This window comes from Pteropus alecto, unplaced genomic scaffold (genome assembly GCF_000325575.1).
Source record: "Pteropus alecto unplaced genomic scaffold, ASM32557v1 scaffold38, whole genome shotgun sequence".
Lineage (NCBI taxonomy): Eukaryota > Metazoa > Chordata > Mammalia > Chiroptera > Pteropodidae > Pteropus > Pteropus alecto.
The window spans coordinates 7,699,073-7,720,867 of record NW_006442512.1 but is presented as its reverse complement, the minus strand read 5'-3'; the positions used below and the strand labels follow the sequence as shown (position 1 = coordinate 7,720,867).

General features: G+C 39.2%; 1 protein-coding gene across 1 annotated transcript in view; it reads right to left on the bottom strand.

Moving 5' to 3' along the window:
• Positions 1-21,549, bottom strand: part of MDGA2 (MAM domain containing glycosylphosphatidylinositol anchor 2) — an 813,395-nt gene extending 791,846 nt beyond the window's left edge. Inside the window, exon 1 of the mRNA XM_006922688.3 lies at positions 20,652-21,549. Within this exon, the coding sequence (XP_006922750.1) occupies positions 20,652-20,928 (277 nt within the window). The 5' untranslated portion in view covers positions 20,929-21,549. The remainder of the gene's footprint in view (positions 1-20,651) is intronic.
• Positions 21,550-21,795: the final 246 nt, after the last annotated feature.

Below are 21,795 nucleotides of genomic sequence, written 5' to 3'. Positions count from 1 at the left end.
ATGAGAAGCTCAGCAATGTAATTAAATTTAAAACAAGGGGGTGATCATAGAGGGCTACTCTGTTTTTAATCTGAGAGTACAAAAATTAGAATGAATTAGGCAGAAAGAACTGGGAGTGGGGATATATGATAGTTAATTTTATGTGTAATCCTGACTGGGTCATAGGTGCCCAGATATTTAGTTGAACATTATTATGAGTGTTTCTGTAAATACATTTTTGGATGAGTTTAACATTTAAATTGATAAACTAAATTAACCAGATTAAGGCCCTTCCTGATATTGGTGGGCCTTATCTAATCAGTTGAAGGGCTAAATAAAACAAAGGACAGACACTCCCCCCAAATAAGAGGAAACTCCTCCTACCTGCCTCTGAGCTGGTATATTGATTTTTTTTTTTCCCTGTCTTTGAATTCAAACTGAACCAATGGCTGTTCTTGGGTCTCAAGATTGCTGGACTTTGAGTTACAACAGAGGATGTAATCTGTTCTCTTAGGTTTCCAGCTTGCCCACTGCAGATCTTGGGACTTGTTAGCCTTCCTAATCACATAAGACAATTTCTCACACACACACACACACACACACACACTCCCTCTCTCTCTCTCTCTCTCTCTCTCTCTCTCTCTTTTTCTCTCTCTCTCTATATATAAAATCATGCAGGCTTGATGTATGTATGTGAGGATATGGGGATATGGGGTAGGTAAATGGCTTATTCACATAGGTGGTAGTGATACTAGTTAAGAAACCACTGCAGCTATAGAGATAAAGATTAAAATGTCATGAACCAAGTGGCAGTAGTATATGCTCTGTAGGCCTGATTCACACACACAAAAAAGTGATAGGTTATAAAGACATAAAGGAGAGAGCAAGGTCAAGTATGACATTCAAGTGGATGATGTGAACAATTGTATAGAAATGGTGAGCTTTAATGAGAAGGGGAAGACTGGCTGAGGAGAAAGATTTAAGCAAAGACCAAGAGTCCAGTTTTCGATATATTAATTTTGATACCTTTGTGTAATCTAAGTGGAAACGTGAAAGAGACAGTTAACATATATTGGTCTGGAGCTCAGAACAATGATCTGATATACAGTTTAAGTTTGAAAATCACCAGACAGCACTTAAACTGCTTAAAGCACGAGAGTGCCGAGTGAGCTAAAAAAGAGGGACAAAGACAGAATATGAGATTCTGATATCTGGTGATTAAGGAGGAGACAAAGAACTATCAAAATATGCAGAGAAATGTTACCTAAGTAATAGAATTCTTTTTTTTCTTTTTTTAAAATAATTTATTTTAATTAGTTTCAAGTATACAGTACATCCGTTAGATATCTATATAGTTCATAAAACGATCCCTGCAATTGCTCTCTCCCTCCCCTGACCCTCCACCTAGCCAACGTATTAATGCTAACTGCATTCCCTATGCCGTGCTCCCCATCCCCATGACCATCCATCAGCTACTACTTTGTACTTCTTTAACCCTTCACTCCATTCTCCCAGCCCTCCCCAATCACCCACTATGTCTGTCACCAAATTGTCCACTATATTTGTGAGTCTTTTTTATTAGTTTGTTCTTTTTATTTCTTAGATTCCACATGTAAGTGAAATTGAAGTGTTTACCTTTCTCCGTCTGACTTAAATACCTTCTAGGTCCATCAAAGCAATATCTTTTTCCATCCTCTTTCTTTTCATATGTAGGGGTCTTGTTTTCTTATCCATTCAGCCACTCCATCTTTTGGTAGGGAAACTTAATTCTTTTCCATTTGATATTCCTATCAATAAGTACCTTATTGATAGGAATATAGTCATTACCATTCTTTATTCCTGTTTATGATACAAGTTTTTCTTCTTAAAGAAGTTCCTCCAACATTTCCTGTAATACTGGCTTGGTGGTGATAAATTCCTTTAGCTTATTTTTGCCTGGGAAACTATCTGTCCTTCGACTCTAAATGAAAGCTTTGCTGGATAAATTATTCTTGGTTGTAGATCCTGGGTCTTCATCCTGTTGAATATTTTTAGCCAAGCCCTTCTGTCCTGCATAGTTTCTTTTGAGAAATCAGCTACCAGTCTTAGCGATTTTCCCTTATAAGTAACTATCTGTTTTTCTCTTGCTGCTTTTAATATTCTTTCTTTGCATTTAACCTTTGGCATTTTAATTATGATGTGTCTTGGTGTGGGCTTCTTTGGATCCCTGAGTTTTGGAATTCTCTGAGTTTCCTGGGGGTTTATGTCAATTTCCCTCATCAGGTTAGGGAAGTTTTCCATCATTATTTCTTCAAACAGCTGTTCAACATCTTGATTTTCTTCCGTTACGCCAATCAGATGGATATTTGTACCCTTAATAGTGTCCCATATGCTCCTTAAATTATTTTTATAGTCTTGGGGGAGGCGGGATTTCAGGGAATCCTCTGGGCAGATCAACCTCTGTTATCCAGTTTGATGACATCTGGGCTATGGAGGCACTGTGTCCGTGCATTGGTATGGGGGGATTGCTTAATAGGGAACAATGGATACCAGCGGCACTTCTGTACAGAGCGAGTCTCACTTAGGCCCTCACTCCCACAATGTCTCCCTGTAAGTCCCTGGTGCCCACTGCACACAGCAGAAATCAGCACTAGTACTCAGAGTGAGTAGGTCCGTCACTGCGAAAATTCACTTGCGGACGTAGCCCCTTTAAGAGGCTTCTGTACTGCTGCAGCCTCTGTCTCAGGCGCTGGAGACCCGGAAGCCCCGCGTCCTTGCCCTGTCCTATCTGCTGCCATTGAAGGGTGATTTCTTGGATTTCTCCCTAGTTGTATGGCTTGTTCATCTAGATCCCAGGCGATTTTTCTTTGCTGCTGCTTCTTGTTTCCGTCACAACTTTGATTTGGTTGCCAGAGGGATAAACAGAGCCTCTATCATCTATGCCATTTGGGTTGTGAAATAGATTTCTTTGTTAGAAAGTATTACTATTTTCCTTTACAATAAGGTACTATTGAAATATCTCAAATTATTTTGGCATAAGGAAGGTTATATACAGAAAATTTAAATATTGCCAATATTCCTCTCATCTATTATTCCTGAGAACAGAAGTTCTGTATAGACATAATAAATTATTTACAAAGAAACCTGAACTTTCATTATATATACATAACAACCAATAAAAGTATCAGATGACACATAAAAGTTCTTAAATTTTATATAAACAAGACTAACTCCAATGGTGGAAAACTCACAAAGTAATTTTCTTTTAGCTGCAAATATGAACTTATTCAACATTCGTAATATTCATAAATTCTTAAATAGAATCACACTTTGATTCATGTGTAACAAACATAAATTGTCACAAACATTAAAATTGTTTCAGAATTATACAATTATTTCTTGAGGGAAAACAAGTCCCATGAAACATCAGCAAGCCAGGCTAATGGATGTTGGGTAAGAAAATAGTATATCATAATTCTTTAATAATTTTTAAAATTGCAAAGATTTTCTAATACCTCTCCCACATTTATTGAGTAATTGATCATAGATAGTAGAAAGGTAATATATCACCTTTAATTTTTTTCAAAAAAGTAAAAATGAATAAGGACTGTAACTCAGACTCAGAATTCAGGATCTCAAAATCCCTAAGGAGTTGGCAAGTGTGGCCAAGATTCCTACCACGTCACATAAAGTAACTAAAGTCTGAACTAGATTTTGGCTGAAGAGGAGATGGTTCTGCCTGGCAAACCATCTTGTCCCAATTTTCATCCCCCTAACTTCCAACAACCAATTCATGGGCCCACTGGTTGGTATGTGTGATATCCTGGCAGATCCTCAATATCAGGTAAGACTCTTAGATGGACAAAAAAAAAAAATTATTTTCACCTTTAGGAGATTGAAATTGTCACAATTAAGGTCCTTTAGAATAAAAAATCCATTCCCTATAGAACGCGATACAAGAAACAAATGAGACAGTAGCAACAAATTTTCAAGAATAGACTTCATTTATCAGGGGAATACTCTGGAGGCAACAGTTCTTTGCTTAGATTTGCTGAGATCTCTGACTGATATTGCTTGAGTTATACATAATTTTATCTATCTTCCCCAGATGAACTGAAATGATATAGCAGAGGAAGGTGTACACAATGTTTCAGATATTTGAAAGCTTGGGGCAAGTAGTAATTACTAGTAGTATAGAATTAAATAATTATTGCTTGGGACTATCCATGCATTTGAGAAAGACAATGGAAGGCTGACGCTGACTTATTACTGTGGTTGGCAGAACTCTGCCTTTCCCCACAAAAATAACCACATCCTAGTCCCCGGAAACTGTGAATATATTAGGTTGCGTGACAGAGAGGAATTAAGGTTGCAGATGTAATTAAGCTGAACTTAAAATAGAGAGAATATCCCAGATTATCAGAGTGGGTCCAGTGTAATCATAAGGTCCTTGAAAGTGGAAGAAGGTAGCAGTAGAGGAGAGTTAGAAGGAGATATGACTATAGAAGAAAGGCATAGAGAAATTCAGCCTTGCTAGCTTTGGAGATGGAAAAATGGACAATGAGAATATATATGGGCAGCCTCTGGAAACTAACAAGGAAATAGATTCTCCATTAGAGCCTCTAGAAATTAACACAGCCTTGCTGACCCCTTGATTTTAGCCCAGTGGGACCCGTGTCAAGCTTCTGAGCTACAAAAGTGTAAGAGAATTTTTATTGCTCTAAACTACTAACTTTGTGGTAACTTGTTACCACAGCAATAAAAACTAATACAATCGTCAACTTAAAGTGAAGTGTGAAAGCCAGAAAGCCTCCCTGTCAGTAAATGAAAACAATGTCATCTCCTGCAAACGGGGATAAAAAATTCTGAGAATCAGGTCCAGAACTTAATTATAAGGTTAAGAGTTCTAGATTCCATTTACTTCATCTGAAGGGTCTGCTACATTAAAGTAAAGAGCCCAAGTGGGAAGATGTGGAACCCGGGAGATCTAGGAAATGAATGTCTGGTTTGATGCACTCAACGATGTTGGTCATCAGGTTCCCCTTTACTGCATGCCTACAGAAGTGACACAGCTTCCATAAGAGATGAGTGTTTTCTGCTTCCTCTTTACCTGAAGACAATTTAGATGACAATACTCTGCAAGAGGACATGAGACCCACTCAGGATTTGCCACCATGTCCTCTCCTGCTTGAGGTCAATAACCAGGGGTAAGTCATAACTGGCTAGAGAGGTGATGAGCTTGCCAAGGGAGGAAAGGAACAAGGCCTATAGGATCTAGGCAACATTGCCAGCAAGGTCAGTAAAGTAACTTTGGGGCTGAGTCTGTGGATGCTGGGTCAATAGGGAACGGCATGTTAAACTGGATAGCAGAGTTCACTGATGCAGAGACTGCTGCCTGGCAAGACATCTCTTTTCTCCCTTAGAATCTATCTCCAAATCCCCTACTGGTAGCCAATCCAAAACCAGAGTTAATTTACAACATAACCCAGCTGTGGCAGTATTAATATTGATGAGAAAGAAAAGATTCTCTGAAGGAAGTAGATTTACCCAATAAGTACTTGCAGGAGCTAGACGACTATGTAGGGGAATGGATGCCAGGGGTGTTGGATTAAGATGGGCAAGAAAATAAACTTGGATAAGGGAGAGTTCTCTTGATATGGGTGCACCCTCGTGATAAAAGATTTATTAACATCCTAGTGAGGACCCCAGGAAATGGTGCAATAATACTGCTAGGACAACCTTCCAAACTTGGCTTGCCTGTGACACTCTTTACAAGGTGAAATAGAAATGACAGAAATGTTGTTGCATATAGTAGAAAAGGGGATCAAATGACAGACTGTGTTTTATTCTTAGTAAAGGACATAGATTTGTGCTGTTGTAGTCACTTTCTTTTATTGACCCTGTATTACTTGCGAAGAGCTGCCATAACAAAATACCACAGACTGGTCAGCTTAAACAACAAAAATTTTTATTTTCTCACAGTTCTGGAAGCTGGAAGTCCAAGGTCAAGGTGCCAGTAGGCTTGTTTTTTACCAGAAGTCTCTCTCCTTGGTCTGTGATGGCCACTTTCTTGCTGTGTCCTTATCTTTGTGTGTGTGCTTTGCTGATGTCTCTTCTTCTTCTTATAAGGTCACCAGCCCCACTGGATTAAGGTCCCATCCTTATAACCTTGTGTAACTTTGCCTCCCTAAAAGTCTTATCTCCAAATACAGTTACACTGGGGGTTAGGGCTTCAACATATGAATTTGGGGGACACAATTTAGTCTATAACAACCCCTTTGAAAAACAAGTCTATGATTGGTCAGATGGAAAAATACAATATATGACCATGAGGAATTTAAAATTTTTACCAAGACAACTGGTTCTTTGGTGGAAAGAAAGGCAGGGTATAAATGCAGTTCCATTATCTCTGGGCTCTTTAGAAAATAGGGCTAACTAGCCCTCTACCTGGGAAACCTCTGAAAATCCACCCTATCTTCACAGTATCCCAACTGCTCAGTTGCAACTGAATCGCAGTTCAACTTCTCTCTCTGTTCCATCTAAACTCCCTCCCTCTTTCTAGGCGTCATTCCCAAGGACATTCCCTAATAAACCATCTGCATGTAAATCTTCTTCTCAGTTTCAGTTTCCTGGGGGAGCCAACCACTGACATGCAGACATCTCATCCTGCCTTGATCCATCTTACGAATTCCCATGACCTGGACCTAACTATCTCCTTGTAATAACAATAAATGTGTTCCAGTTGACTCTGTATGTTTCTAAGCCAATACTGGGACCAAGCTAATGCACCTGCTCTTCCTCAAGCAACTTTAAATATCCCAGAGCAGAACATAATAGTATGTTGGACGTTTGCTTTACCAGTGTTTATTTATTTGTTTTATCAATGATTTCCCAAGAGAAATGCTGACTCTTTCATTAATAATGAGAAAACCTCTGCAATGTCATATAATTGTAAGGAGAATGACAACTATGTACAACGAATGAGAAGCAGTAATAGTTAAGCCACCAGAAAATATTCTTAGAGCAATTTTAGAATAATCTTTAAAAATACATAGACTTTAACTTTTATTACAACTAAAGATATTTAAATGGAATTTTCAGGATCATAAGATTTTGGATTCTTTATTTTGTTTAAGAATCTCTATTCCAGTTTTTTTAGACATTCCATTGAGTTATTGTTAATATTATAAAATATTCAGTTAAATTATAAACCACGACATATATGATGCAGTTAAATCTGAAGTATATAATTTTATACTTTGATTATTAAGACATTATCAACCTTCATCCAAAGTAAGAGTATGCATCTAAGGTATCAAAAATCATAAAAATTAGAAGTGGAGAAAGACATAAAAACAGGGTGTACTATATTCTGTAATTACATCCAAAGATAAGGTTAAGTGTGTGAGGTAAGAAAAACATAAAATCTATAATTAAACTGTTTGAACTTTGATTTATCTTTTACTCTACTGCTTTAAAAGGCTTGCAGTTTGAGATTTGTAGATTACAACATATCTGATGATCCACTCCATTTGACAATATTATTACAATTTTGAGTGTGCAAAAATTCATATTCCCCTAGTTTCAAGTATTTGTCTAAATTACGAAGAAGTCGCTGTTTAGAGAAAAATTCACAAAAGTGACATTTCTCCAAGTTCTTAAAAGTCTGACTTTAAGATACATCAGTAATAACACAGTTATACTACAAAATTAATTAATTCCCAATTTTAAAATGTAAACGTATAAGGAATTTCAGAGCACTGGTCTTGAAGCCAGGCGTAATTAAGAGTTAAAGTTCCAAAGGCTTGACTGCCTCTGAAAATTTTGTGGGGTGGTTATCAGTTAAAGAAAACATCAGCTGCTTAGAAATGCATGGCACTACAGCTGAATATAATACCTTTCCTGTTCTCTCTTGAAAAGGTTTTCTATCGAAGCAGTTTCTGTATCAATCACACAATAGCCAGAATGGTACCGGGTTACACTATATGACACAATAAATGCATTCAAAAAGCATAGGAAAAAATGACTTTTATAGTAGCAAATGTTGTAGCTAAGAGCCTGAAACAAATCACTAAACTACACTAATTTGTAAGCTTTGAGGTTTAGGAACTCACTGGCAGTTAAGAACAGAGCTTGCAATCAACTGTCCTCTTGAGCACAAGATTTCAAGAAAAGAAACCCGCTGAAATAGTCTCCTCAATTAACTCTGTGAGGAAAATGCCCAAGCAATACCCGGAGGGAACTCAAGGCAAAAAATCAGGCCAAATATGACATTTAACTATCAATCTTACTGGGGCCAGTGATTGTTAATCAGCCTGGGGGAAAATAAAGTAGTACACTTGACAGTGGTTATTTTTTATAAGCACATGCCTACTATTTTACATGGAGGAATATAACTATTTTTGCAAAATATCTAGAAGAGCCATGTCTTCATTTTTACAGGTCACTAATTATAAATAAGCTGAAAACATCCTATCAATTCAAAAATAAATTATACCAGAGAGAGCCCTCACTATGAGCATTTCAATATATATAAAACAAAACAAAACAAAACAAAAACCCAAATTATAAGTCATAGCCTTCTTTTTCAAGAAAAAAACAAAACTGTATGGTATAAAGTGCTGACATTAGCTACCTATATATATTTCTCAGGCAATAAGCAAAAAATTTATTGCCCAATCTGCATTCCTAATATGTACTGTTTGGGATAAATTTCATATATGGCATAACACAAGCTACCTACCTTGTATGTTTTAATCACAGTAAGTAAAAACACACATATAAATATAATTAATAAAACATATAACAATATAGACAAATATTTATTTATACATACACCTCACATTTGATTCAAAATTCAGCCACCAGTAACTATATGGTAGTTATATAAGCTCTGAGTTTCAATTTCTCATCTATCTCATTTAAGGACTAGACTATGGCATAATGTATATAAAACTCATAGTATAAGGTGTGGCATATAGTAAGCACTTTATAAATGGCAGTTATTTTATGAAAAAGTTACCATATCCTATGTTTGATTATTTTTCAATGATAGAACAAAAGTTACTTCAATTTGGTTTGTAGATGTATTTTATAATCCGCACTTGAATAAAGATGTTTTTGATGCTCCCCAAACTCACTTTTATAAAAGAGAAAGATCACTGTAAGACCTTACTAATAGAGGAGGAGGGATGCTAGACCTCATGTACACACACCACGGTAATGCAGGTAAAATAAACTACACATGTATTGCTATGATGCCTCTAAGAAACATTTCTGTTAAGTGAAAAAAAAAGACAAAGAGAAGTAATGAGAGTTTCTAAAGGTAATGTGAACTGGTGAACAATCCGAACATAAATGTAATACAAAAGATATTTAAAAACAAAATGAGTATCAGGTGAGAGATTGCATGCCCTGCTATCAACACTAAATCATAGTCAGCTTTGCAAGGGAAGGGGGAAAGCCATCCAATTCTTTGAGGTTAACCTAAAGTACAGCTACTACCCATGAGACCCACTCTATCAATATACATACACAAACACACACATACGACATACTTAAATTAATTAATATATGTGAATATGTATTTTAGAGTATATACATGTATTCTATATATAAACAAGCATTTGTTATATTTATATGTGTGCGTGCGTGTGCGTGCGTGTGCGCGTGCGCGTGTGTGTGTGTGTGTGTGTGTGTGTGTGTGTATATATATAATCTTCATTAACCGTTCTCTGAAACTGGAGGAGTGGTTAAGCGTAAACCTTTTTGTATAAGTAAGCTTAGAGAATTAAGGATTGAAAAACGAGTTTGCAAAGATGACAAAAAATTAACAATTTAAATGCTTTTTGAAATATTATCCAAAATCGTATAATTATAATGGTGTTCAACAGGAAAATAACAAAATCACGGTGAGCAGGAAGAAGGCCACTTTCAACCCCAGCAGCTGCAGTTGGAGGGAGTTTTAATGGTGAGGCACAGGAAATAATAAAAAAATAAGTAGCCTCTTAGTAAAAAGGCAAATTTCAGGCTGCAGCCCACTGGAAGTTATTCTTGTCTTAAGTAAAAGAATAGGAAATTTCTAAACTCCAATTTTCACAGTAATGATGTCATTATGTAACTTATATTATTGCAGGAAATGGTCATAATGGAAGAGAGTTGTGCCTCCTTAGGCAATTATACTCAGATGAATCTATGCATGACAAAGTAAGAGCAAAATAGCCAAAGACTGAACTTTGATTAATTGTAAAATAAGACTGAAAATTTCAAAATTAATAAAATAGCTCTGAATAAGGAAAGGGTACAGGTGGTCCAGTGTGAAAACATGAACGAAATGAAAAATGTAAGTTAATGAAAGGATGAGGGGAAAATGACAATAATGGTATGGTATAAACCATGAAAAACAAGGAACGAGTTCAGAATCAGAATAATTTTTTTTTTTTAATCAGAATCTCAATTGTTTAATTCTGAGATACTCTGGTAGGACAAATAGCTCCAAAACTACACATCAGTTAAATCTGTGCGTATCAGTCTGCTGCATGTATACGCTTAAGGAGACTTGCTTAGCAAAGTCAATATTGTTCATTCCACATAATAGGAAAAATTATTCTGTTAATAATTTTGTTATCTGTTTAAAGTCCTGAGTAAAGATAGCCTTCTGGTTTGGTTATAGAGGTACCTGACCAATATTCCCCACCAATACCTAGCTATCATTCTGACACTCAGAAGACTAACTTAATTAATTTTTCCCATCTAGTCAGTTATATGAATAGGAATTTTTGACATGAACTACTCTTCACCCTCAAAAAATAGAAAGTATTTGCTAAGAATAATTAAAATGCAATAAAATGCTTTCTTGTATAGTTGTTATGCTTTAATGTTGAATAAAGTCCCAGGCTTTTTAGTTAATTATAATTTAAAGATTTTTTGTTAAATGAATAGGTAAAAGAGAAATTTTGATCACTTTTGTCACAGCAATTTTGATCACTTTTGAATCAAAATCAGATATTAAAAAACAAATTTGTGATAGTTCCACTTAATGATTTACCCTCACTTCCTGTTTTTATTTTTAAATTATCAATTATAAGTATTCTAACAATATATCTAAGTTTTTTCATTTGGATGGATTATTTTAATATACTATTTTTCAATTAGTCTCAAAATGTCAGGGTATTGAGACTATCCTTGCTTTTTGATACAAAAACAAGATTTATACATGTATTTACGTACATATATAAATATACTCATGACCATAAGGTTTAGGTTACACTAATATTCTTCGGAGCTTTTAAATGAGGGATTCCAGCTCTGCCCCTCCACCCCCACCATTGAGGGGCACAAGAAGAACTCCAGGGTTGCATGGACTGAGAGAAGGTTAGCCCAAGGAACAACAGCAGCTACACGTGCATACAAGATGTGGTATCAAATAGCATTTTCATACACACATTAATATTACATATACTGTTTAAAAATACACCACTGGAGTTATTTTCTGCTCGCTAATACAATGGAAATATTTCGCAGAAACAAAATGACCTGCTCTCTGATATTTCCTAGCCCCTTACTCTGTCCTAAGACCAAATGGCAAACCTATTATGAGATCCAATTGGTAGAGCATCTGCAATGCTGAAAATGCTTTTAAAAAATGCTAGAACATCTTTCAGGAAGATAGAGAAAATTCTCTATGCACTTTCCTAAGAGTTTATTAGATATGGATACTGAGAGACAGAGAAATTAAATTTTTGCCTGTGGTCACACAGTAGAACAGCTGCTGAACAAGAAGAGACCCCGTTTCCCAGCAGTTTTCAGCCATATCATGCCGCCTTGCACAAGAATAAAAAACAATAATGAAAGCACATACTCTCTTTTCATAAGGGCAATGAATTCATCTCAGTCTTTGTACATTCGTAAAGAACAACATGATGTTTTAGGTCATTCTGGACCCATAGTCCATTGCTTCTAAGTAGCAGGCACTCTAAAAAGGCTTGAAAAGCCTTTGACTTGAACTCCAAAAGCGGCTACTCTGTAGATTCAAAGTTTCCCAAGTTTGCCTAGAACTGGGGAGCGCTCAGTATCCCATAGGATCTTTAGAAACAAATATCTTATCTTCTGACTTCAGACTGAAAACACATGCAAAACCAGAATTTTGGTGGACATAAATAGCTGAGCAAATCCCAGTGTAATGAAATTTATTTTGTAAACTTATGGATTGGGGGCGGGGGTAGTGGAGATAATATAGGTTAAAGCAGTAATCCCCAACCTTTTTGGCACCAGGGAAGGGTGCTCCTATGAGAATCTGATGCCTGATAATCTGAGGTGGAGCTGAGGCGGTGATGCTAGCTCTGGGGAGTAGCTACAAATACAGATGAAGCTCCCCTCCCTAGCCCACAGATCACCTCCTTCTGAGCGGCCTGGCTCCTAACAGGCCAAGGATGTGTACTGGTCCGCAGCCCAGGGGTTGGGGACCCCTAGCTTAAAGGATGGATCCATCTTTCTAGCTGGGGTAAACTTTGGAGAATTTGCTTAGAATTTTTTAAACATATACTCCAGGGTTATTTTTCTTTCTGCACTACTACCATTCATATAGCTGGGATCCATTTGGTAGCAGTACCCTTTCTTCCTTCTTATCTATATCATGCCAACCCTTTTTCAAGGCTCAACCCATGATATATCAGTTTTTTTCAAGTTTCCTCCAACTTTGATATCAACCCTGACATCGAATTGCTCTCTCTTGTCTAGGCACAAACATTTGGTTACTTCTCAGAGCAGTGTTGTTATTGTTATTACTACTACTACTACTACTACTACTACTACTACTACTACTACTACGAGTAGTAGTAGTAGTAGTAGTTTGGTTTAATCTACTCAATTAGCTTGTAAAACTCTGAGTTCATAGCACTTACTACACAGCTATGTATGTTATCCATAGCAGTTACACATTAATTTTTGAATGAAGTTACCAGAACTTAACCTAACTCTGCCCAGAATCTGTAAAGAATTCCCACTGGTCACAATTTCTGAAAAGCAGCTTATCTTCCACAACTTTTCTATCCTTCTCAGGGTATTCATGGGAGCTTCCTCTTCAGTAGTAAGTCTACTTGGGACAAGGCATGGATCCAATTCATAGTTTCATTAAAAAAAAAAGAAGAAAGAAAAGAAAAAAAGAAAAAACAGAGTATGCCCTGGTGTTTAATCTATGCCTATCTCTCCTTATGTGCCTGGACCATACAGTAAATTAGCAGGAAGGATTATCCAGTCCACAGGGACCACAAGCTCTATCATAAGAGCTCCTGTTTCTCCTCATCTTTCCCTTTCAGGAGACCAGAAAAATCTTTCTGAAGATATCTTTCGATTAAACAGCATTTTTCTTCCTTCCTCTTTTTGATGTACCCAAGCAAAGTTCTAACTCAGAAAAAAATTATTTTGCAGTTTTGCCATTACTTAAAGGGTAGATTTATTCCTCTAGTAGCCTTTTCAGGCTAGCATATTATTTCCAAGTCACCTATGAGACCTCAGCTGCCTTAGTGCTGTCCTTCAGGACTCTGGGAGGCCTGGCTATGAACTAACCCTTCCTCTTTCAGACAGACATGTTACCCTCTCCACAGAATCACTCAATTATTTTCATCCCTCCCATTCTCATTATAAAATAAGACAAGAAATATGCTGCTTGAAGATATAATATCATGTTGCATACTTGACTCCCTCTGTCAACCACAAAACAGTCCTTAGTATGGTTTTGACTGGGGACAGCAAGAAACCAATGTCTCCTATTTTTATTCAGAATTGTAGAAGCAGCACACTAAAAAACAAAAAGAATAAATTACATCATAATGTCTAATACCTCTGCTTCTACCAAAATACGTCTTTAACTGATAAATTTATAGTTAATGTATAATAGCCAAAAAAAAAAAAAGTTCCTAATATTTAAATCCTCTTCTGTAATTATAAACTTCTGGGAAATGTGTGATTTGAATTATGAAATGGAAAACATCTTACTGAACTCAGTCAATGACATCAACAGGAAATAAAATAAAGTATTTTAAAAACTAAGAGTGGAAATGTCAAGGTACCATGGAAAAGCAGTAAGAAAACAATATAAAAAGAGCTCAACTGAGATCAATGCAAGGTGGTATAGTTAAGAAAGAAAATGAAACTACACTGGTATAAAGTGGAAGATAACTTAGTACTTACATCGATAATGGAGCATGAGGGATTTTAGTAAGTAGACAAAAATATCCATCTAATGAAAGTGTCTGGGCTCTGGAAAAAAGAGTTGTAAAATTTTTTTTGTAAAAAATTCTCACTAACAGAATAAGACCACCACCTGACTGGCAAAATGTAAAGCCTTTGTTTAAAGTCTCTTCTCACCTACAAGTGTATGATCTTATAGAGCCAAAAGTTTATTAATTGGATTTGAAAATAAAAATAGGATACAGTTTTCTATTAATGCAATCATTATTCAGTCTGCTCTAAGTAATATACTTACATTGACAGTCACTGAAGCAAAGAAATGAAATTCCATTCCATGGGACTCTTCAGTTAACAGCAATAACAATGAAGCTAAAAGTGTTCACCTATTCATACTTGAGGTGCATTCAATATAAGACTTTGCTTCTCCTTCCAAAATAGCCAAAAAGGACACTAAGAACTTACCCAACTCAGAGCTGATAGCATATTCCTTTAGTTTACTGAAGCTGCCAAAGAGCACCAGCTCTAGAGCTCAGTTCCAGGACCAGGTGGGTATATCTGGCTATTTGCCTTCACTTTTGTGGGCTGCAAGCCATCAGCCCAACTCTTTCAAGACTCTTCCCAAAGCATGAGGACCAGGCCAGTGAATGTGAGTGATGAATCGCTTCTATAGGTGGAAAGCAACACAAGACCACAGCTCCTAACAGTGTCTTAAGACATACAATGAATCCATAATGCTCATCTAGTAGTCGCATTTCCATGAGCCCTACCCCAATCAGATTAAAATAGTACATTTCAAATGAATACAGAGCACATCTTTCAGAAAAGTTTGCTTGTACCCTGCTATTCAAAAAGGCTTACGGTGATTCACATTATAAAACAAAAACTAAAATAATTTTACGATATCAATAAGAGTCAGAACCAGAGGCATAAAAATTAAGCCAAGAAATCAAGATCCTGAAAAATGTCTTTGTTGGATTTCTTTTGTGACATCTATTCACCAGAATTGCTTCGTCACTGAACTTTTACCTATGACTCCTAATTATCTGAACCGTCACTGTGATTTATTCTCTAGAAAATGATTCCTTAGATTTGATGTACAACCTGCTCAATCTAAAATACATAATAGCCCATTTAAGGGCTTCTCCAAAGACATATAGAACATGAGAAAGTAACATTGTATAAAATAATCTGTTCATTTGGCATGAGAAATCTCAGTAACATAACCAGCAAAGACAACCCCTAATGGACAAAAATAACCCCAAGATACAAAGGACAGCCATTTTTCTTTGTGATGGTGGCCAAAGTGGTGATGATATGAGTTTGTGTTTGTGTGTGTGTGTGTATGCGCGCACGTGCACATAGGGAAAGCTGGGTGAGGAATGGGAAGAGAGAAGGTTAAAGCTGATAGTATGTGATAAGAGCTTCAGACTGATTTTTTTTCCCCCCACCAACATTTAATAGTCATCTCTTCTCCTTCCACAGGCTGAAACCCTAAATAGATTTTAGTTAAAAACAATATCTAACCATAGGGTCTCTTCAGTCTCAAACTGGGCAAAAACCACTGTTCAGTGTACTTGGGATACCTTTGCTGTGAGTATGATAACATCCTGGGACTGGATATAACGGTCAATGAATCCTCTAGAGCATCCTTATACATTTGGGTCAATCTGTCTTTTCAGTTTCAACCCACTGACAGTCTAAAATATCTTCCAGATCCTTCCTGTCCATCTTATCTCCTGGCTCTCAATTTCACTAAGTCTTTTCTATTCAGCTACTGCCTGGGGTGTCATTTTTAAAAGATTTTTATTAAAATATAGCTAACGTACAATACTGTATTAGTTTCAGGTGTACATGATACTTATTCAACATTTACATACCTAAGGAAGTGATCACCATAATAAGTCCAGCAATCATCTGACACTGTACAATGCTATCACAATATTATTGACTATATTCCCTATGCTGTACACCACATCTCCATGACTTATTTGTTTGGGTTAAATTATATGATATTAATTGATATTATTTGAATTGAGTGAATATAGCTTGCTAATTTCTCATATACACGTGTTTGATAAATTTATTCTAGTTATTGCTTCTAGTACATCCCAGAAGCTAGCCAGGAATAGTGCATTAACTATTTCAGAACACCAAGTCATTGGTTGATTTGGCTCCCATTAAAAATTGTTCAGATATGAACTTTTGTTTTTCATTTGTAGTAGATATTTGTCCTGTACTAATGCAGTTATAATCTTTTATTGGCCTCCTTGGAAATTAAGAGTATGATGGGCCAGATGTAAAAATACAGTGTATGGCAATGGTGCAGCCTTTCCTTTTTTTAGCAAGACAACTGAGAAGAATACAGGAGATATGATTCACAATATTATGTCATTATTAACAGTATCTCTAGATACTGTTACACAGCCCAAACAATTTACTACCACAGAATAACTTACAAAGAAAATCTCCAAACTAAGAAAATACTTTGGACTTCTCAGCTCCAGGTATTTCCATAAGTAGACACATTGTTTACATTGTGACTGGGGTTTACATTATAACTCTTGATGCTATGTTGAACCAGTTACCTTAAACCCAATGCAATGATAGTGCAACAAAATTAATAATGCCTCAAATGGATACCAGTTGATTGTTCATTTAATGACTTTGGCTTCCAGTGATGTTTAATTGAGTAACAAGAAAATTAAAACAAATTTTTAAAATTCAGAAAATATTGAATTCAAATAACTCTTTAAAATTAGAGAAGGCAGAAGCTATAACTTCAGAAAATGGATTTTTAAAACTACACAAATACGGATATCTTCAAATGGGTGTCATCCATCAAAATAGTTAATATAGTTGTCTTTAGTCAATGTAATTTATTTTTTGATGTTGTTCTAATATGAAGAATTTTGCAATCTCTCTTTCAGAAGTATTTTCAAATAATTTATATTACTGCAATGCCATATCTGATGTGGAATATGTAAGGCATATACAGAAAAAAATGTCATTTTAAAAATGTATTTTAATTACACCAGAATTATTGGTAGAGAGTAGACGGGCAGATAAAGAATAATCTCCCTCACTCAACTGCCACAATGATACACATCTCAGCAATTATGCAGTTAGTTTGTTAAGCAATATTCCAAGATGAATATTGATAAGTTTCTAGGTCTATAGTAGAAACTTCTGTACTTAAGTACTGCACATTTGTGCCAAGCTGATTGAGTACAATATAAAGGAGGTTATAGTAACTGAAGACAACATAATCCACATATTAAAACAAATATTCTCGATTATATATTTAAAAAAAAAAAAAACCACCTGAATGTCATGCTCGGTTTTCCAGCCAAGAAGTGGAAGAGTGAGGGATTGGAGACTGACTAGCTATTATAAAGAAGAAAGGTTACAATGATATATTTCTAAATCATGTAAATAATATTTGGCTACAATGAAGTGATTTGCCTGAGTTACTCTAACACAATTTTTATGCCCTCTTGAATCTAGCTACTAGAAGACAGTATTAAGAAATAATACTATTTTTTAATGTAGTACAAGTGGTTGTATATCTGGAAATATAGGCAAATAAAAGGATACAGGAATATAGACTTTTATGCTAGCCAAGTTCTCATCTAGATCTTTGAAGTTTCTGTTTATAATTGCCCTACTTATTTTTTAATATATCATTTCCAATTCTCTTCAGGTAAACTGTTCAAAACATACTTTATAATGTTACGCTAACTCATGTCTATGTCCTTTACAAATGATCGATGTTTTATAACTAAATAAAAATAAACTGTTTCATTCCCTATAAATGCTTCCACAAATAAAAATAAAACTGCTTTAGGTTAAGAAAGGTCATGATTTACAAAGTCAAAGCAATGAAATTTGAAGTCTATATCAGTGGTTCCCAGACGCTGGCATGCATCAGAATCATGACCTGAGGAAATGAACACAAATTGCTGGGTCCCACACTCTGAATTTCTGATTTAGAAAGCCTGGGACACAGAGAATTTGCATTTCTAATAAGTTCCCAGGTGAGGCTTATTCTGAAGGTTAGGGGTTCCACTATGCGAACCTAACTTCTGTGATATGTAAGAGATATTTAAAAAGTAATGTATAAATATACTTTTTGCACCCACCCAATAGCTGTGACATTTATAACAACCAGGGATGATGATTTTCACACAAAGCCAATTCTATTCTCAGCTAAGTGACTAATAATCATACAAATATAAAACCAAAAAAATAAATAAATAAAAGACCACCACCTTCACCATGATGATCAGGTTAGTTCAGCAGCAGAACTGCCTCCTTCATTGTTAAGCAACATGGACAATGAGGTTATTCTAATGCAATTGTTTCCTACTTGCCTCCACTCCTAAATCTTACCCTTTCTTACTGACCAAATGAGACTTGCCAGGACAAATAATCTGAATTAGAAAAAGTGACAGGGAAAAGAAACCATGTCTTTCTAATCCATACAGTTCCAGCCATCCTGCCTCTCATCAATCTCTCTCACTTCTCATTATTTCCTACACACATATATATACACATAATTAAAAAAAAGAAAAAACCAACAACAACAACGACAAAAAACTCCTTTTGCTGAGATGATCTGAACCAATGGGAAAGAAATAAAGACTTGGACGTGGGATAAAAGGAATTCAGACTCTCCCATACTACGGAACAGCTAGCTCCTTGAGAAGACTCTAAATCCAGCATTCCTCCATCCCTAGAATCCTGGACATTCTCAGCTGCTCAGGAACACCAGAGTCTGGCAGAAGTCAAAAGATCACTAAATGAATTCCTGTTCTCCTCAAGGGCCCACCTCCTGCCGACAGCCAAGAGGTAAGATCTGCCTGGAGATTTAGCATCTCTCTCATACATACACACACCACCACCACCACCACCACCACCATCATCATCACTATCATCACCAAGCTCTCTTCCATCTGAGAAAGAGGAAGTAGGGAGAAAGGGGACACGAAGATTCTTAGAGGTAGGAGAAAGTGAAGGTTTCTTGGCCGGAGCCAAGGAGGAAACTAGGAAGACACAAAAGGGGAGTGGCAGACAGCATGCAGGAGAGGCCAGAGCTTGCTACTAGGTGACCCCCTCCCGGGCACCCCCAAGCACTGCTCAGCCCTGAACAGAACACAGTGGACAGAGTAAGGGCTGGGTCGGATCTCCCGCATTCTTTCCGAAACACCCACCCACTGCGCACTCCGCGTTCTCGGAGAGTTTGCAGATTCAGGGTACCCTTGTACCCACGCCCACTCTGCAGTCTGCAGTCAGATCCACCGTCTCAGGGAAAGGTCTGGCATTTCCACAAAACCTCATGCCCTTTACCCCGGGGGCAGCCATTGACCTAGCACTGCAGTGCTAGGGTCCAAACCCTGAGTGAAACAGTGAGAAGGTGGACTGGATTTACAGCACATATTCTCTGGGTATTGGCCCTAGGGGAGCTGTGGGCGAGTTTTAACCTGCTGTCTCCCCAAGTGCTGTTCTTCTAACCTCCCCCATGATACCTCGAGATCACAAAAGTTATTTTTCCTTTGTGGCACCTCCTGCGTGTCCCAGGAGAAGACGCACTTCGGTCAAAGCCTGGGCGGGGGGGGGGGTGGCAGGGGGAGTATCCTTCGGTCCCGAAAGCCAAGGGTGCCAACTGCTGACAGGTAAAGGAACCTGGATTTGCTCTTGAAGACTTAAAAACTCCCGAATTAACAAGCTCGCCCTTTTCCCGGTCCTAACCCGCACGGATCTGGTTTTTCCAGAGAACTGATATTGTGTTCCAGTTTCAGTGAGCTGGTGTCCTGCCCCGGAGCCCAGACGCGCGGACTTGGCCATCCGTTCATTCATGCATTTGCTCATCCATTCACACAAACATGTTCCTTAATTGTGTCTGGCACCGAGAATCTTGCCTGCTATTCTCCCCTCCCCAAGTCAGTGCTCATGGCAACGGCTGGTGCAGAATGCAACTCAACTGTCACCCCACTTCCTGAGCCGGAAAACCAAGTCTTGTAGGCATTCACACACAAAAAGGAAAAGGTGGAGAGGAGGAGGAGGAGGAGAAGGCGGACGGGGGGGGCGGGGAGGCGGGGGAGGAGAAGGATGGGGAGCTCGCTGGGGTCACATTCGAAGCCTCCCTTCAGGGGAAACCGCGGCACTGACACCGCGGCACTCGAGGAGGCAAATGATTAAATCAAAGATCGCTAGAGCTCGAGTCCCCAGCAGGGGTAAATCAAGTGCAAAGCCACTCGTTCGCTGGAGTGCGATGCTGCCGACTCGACCCAACTCCGAGCTCGAGCCGAGGTGCTGGGGGAGCGGCTCGCCTCCCAATCCGCAGCTCGCTCGCTGCCTCCTTATAGCTCTCAATAACGTGATGAAGTGTAAATCAAATGCCACGCCGGGAGGGGCCCCGGAACGACGCGAGTTGTGCATTTTCGCTCACCAGCCTATCTTGCCTAAGAATCACAAGGTCACGATAGCGTCGCGATTCCACTCACCGTACACTCCTTGGCCAGAGATCCCCTCCAGGAGGACTGTCAGCAGCCACACGAGACCGTACACTAAATCCATCTTCACGTGAACATGGACATATCCAGCCCAGGGGGGAAGCAGCGGGACCTTCCGGAGGCCGGCGGCCAGGCGAGTGCTCCCCACTCGCGCCCGAGCTGCGCCGAGGTGCCCGGGAACCGCTCGCCCAAGTAAGCGCCGTCCGTCCGTCCTTCCCCGGCGGCGGCCGTGAGCGGAGCGCAGGAGCCCCGCACACCCCACACTCATGCACGCACACACAGACACACAGGCGCACACTCTCCCACAACACAATACCCTGACACACACTCACACGCACGCCTCACTCACACCGGGCGCCTGGGAAAATCGCAGACGCCGGGGAGGAGCGGGGGGCGTGATGGGAAGGGGAGCCGCGAGGCGAAGTGTTCTTCAGGGCAGCGGGCTCGAGTCTCCGCAGCGGCAGCGGCGCCGACGCGCTGGGCTGGCGGCGGGCGCGGGCAAAGGGCCGGGGGTGCTGAGCGGTGCGAGCCTGGCGCGGGCAGCCAAGAAGCAGGAAGTGGCCTCTGACTCGGGGCACGGAGCAGGGGCTTCCTCGCCTGGGTTCGCCTTTACAAAGTAACTCGCGAAGGTCCCCGGAGGAGCGTCAAGCGGCGGCAGGGGCCCGCCCGCCCGCAGTCCGGAGCCCAGAGCCCAGCTGTCTTGCCTTCCCCCATTCCATCAGTTGCCATTGCAACGCCAATCCTATTACACGATACAGGCTCGCATCGCCGAGCGGGGAGAGGAGGAAGAGGAGGAGTGGGACTAGGGGAACCGGGGTGGGGAGGAAGGGAAGGGAAGAGGGGAGGAGAGGGACCGGCAGGGAGCAGACTGTGCGTCTCAAGCTCTCTCGGGCACCAGTCTCAGCCACCCCGCCACCTCCTCCACCACGGTTCTCCAAAACAGCCTTCAGCGCCCCGCCAGCGAAGAGGGGCCTCGGGCCGGCCCCACCAGTTCCGGGAGCCGAAAGCAGAGTCCAAGCACCGCCACTTGCGAAGGGAGAAGCAGAGACCGGATCCGCACACACGTCTACGCGTGCTCACCGGCCCCGCGCGCGTCCTCTTCCCTTCCGCGCCGCCCCCGCCAGGTGGAGGGGTG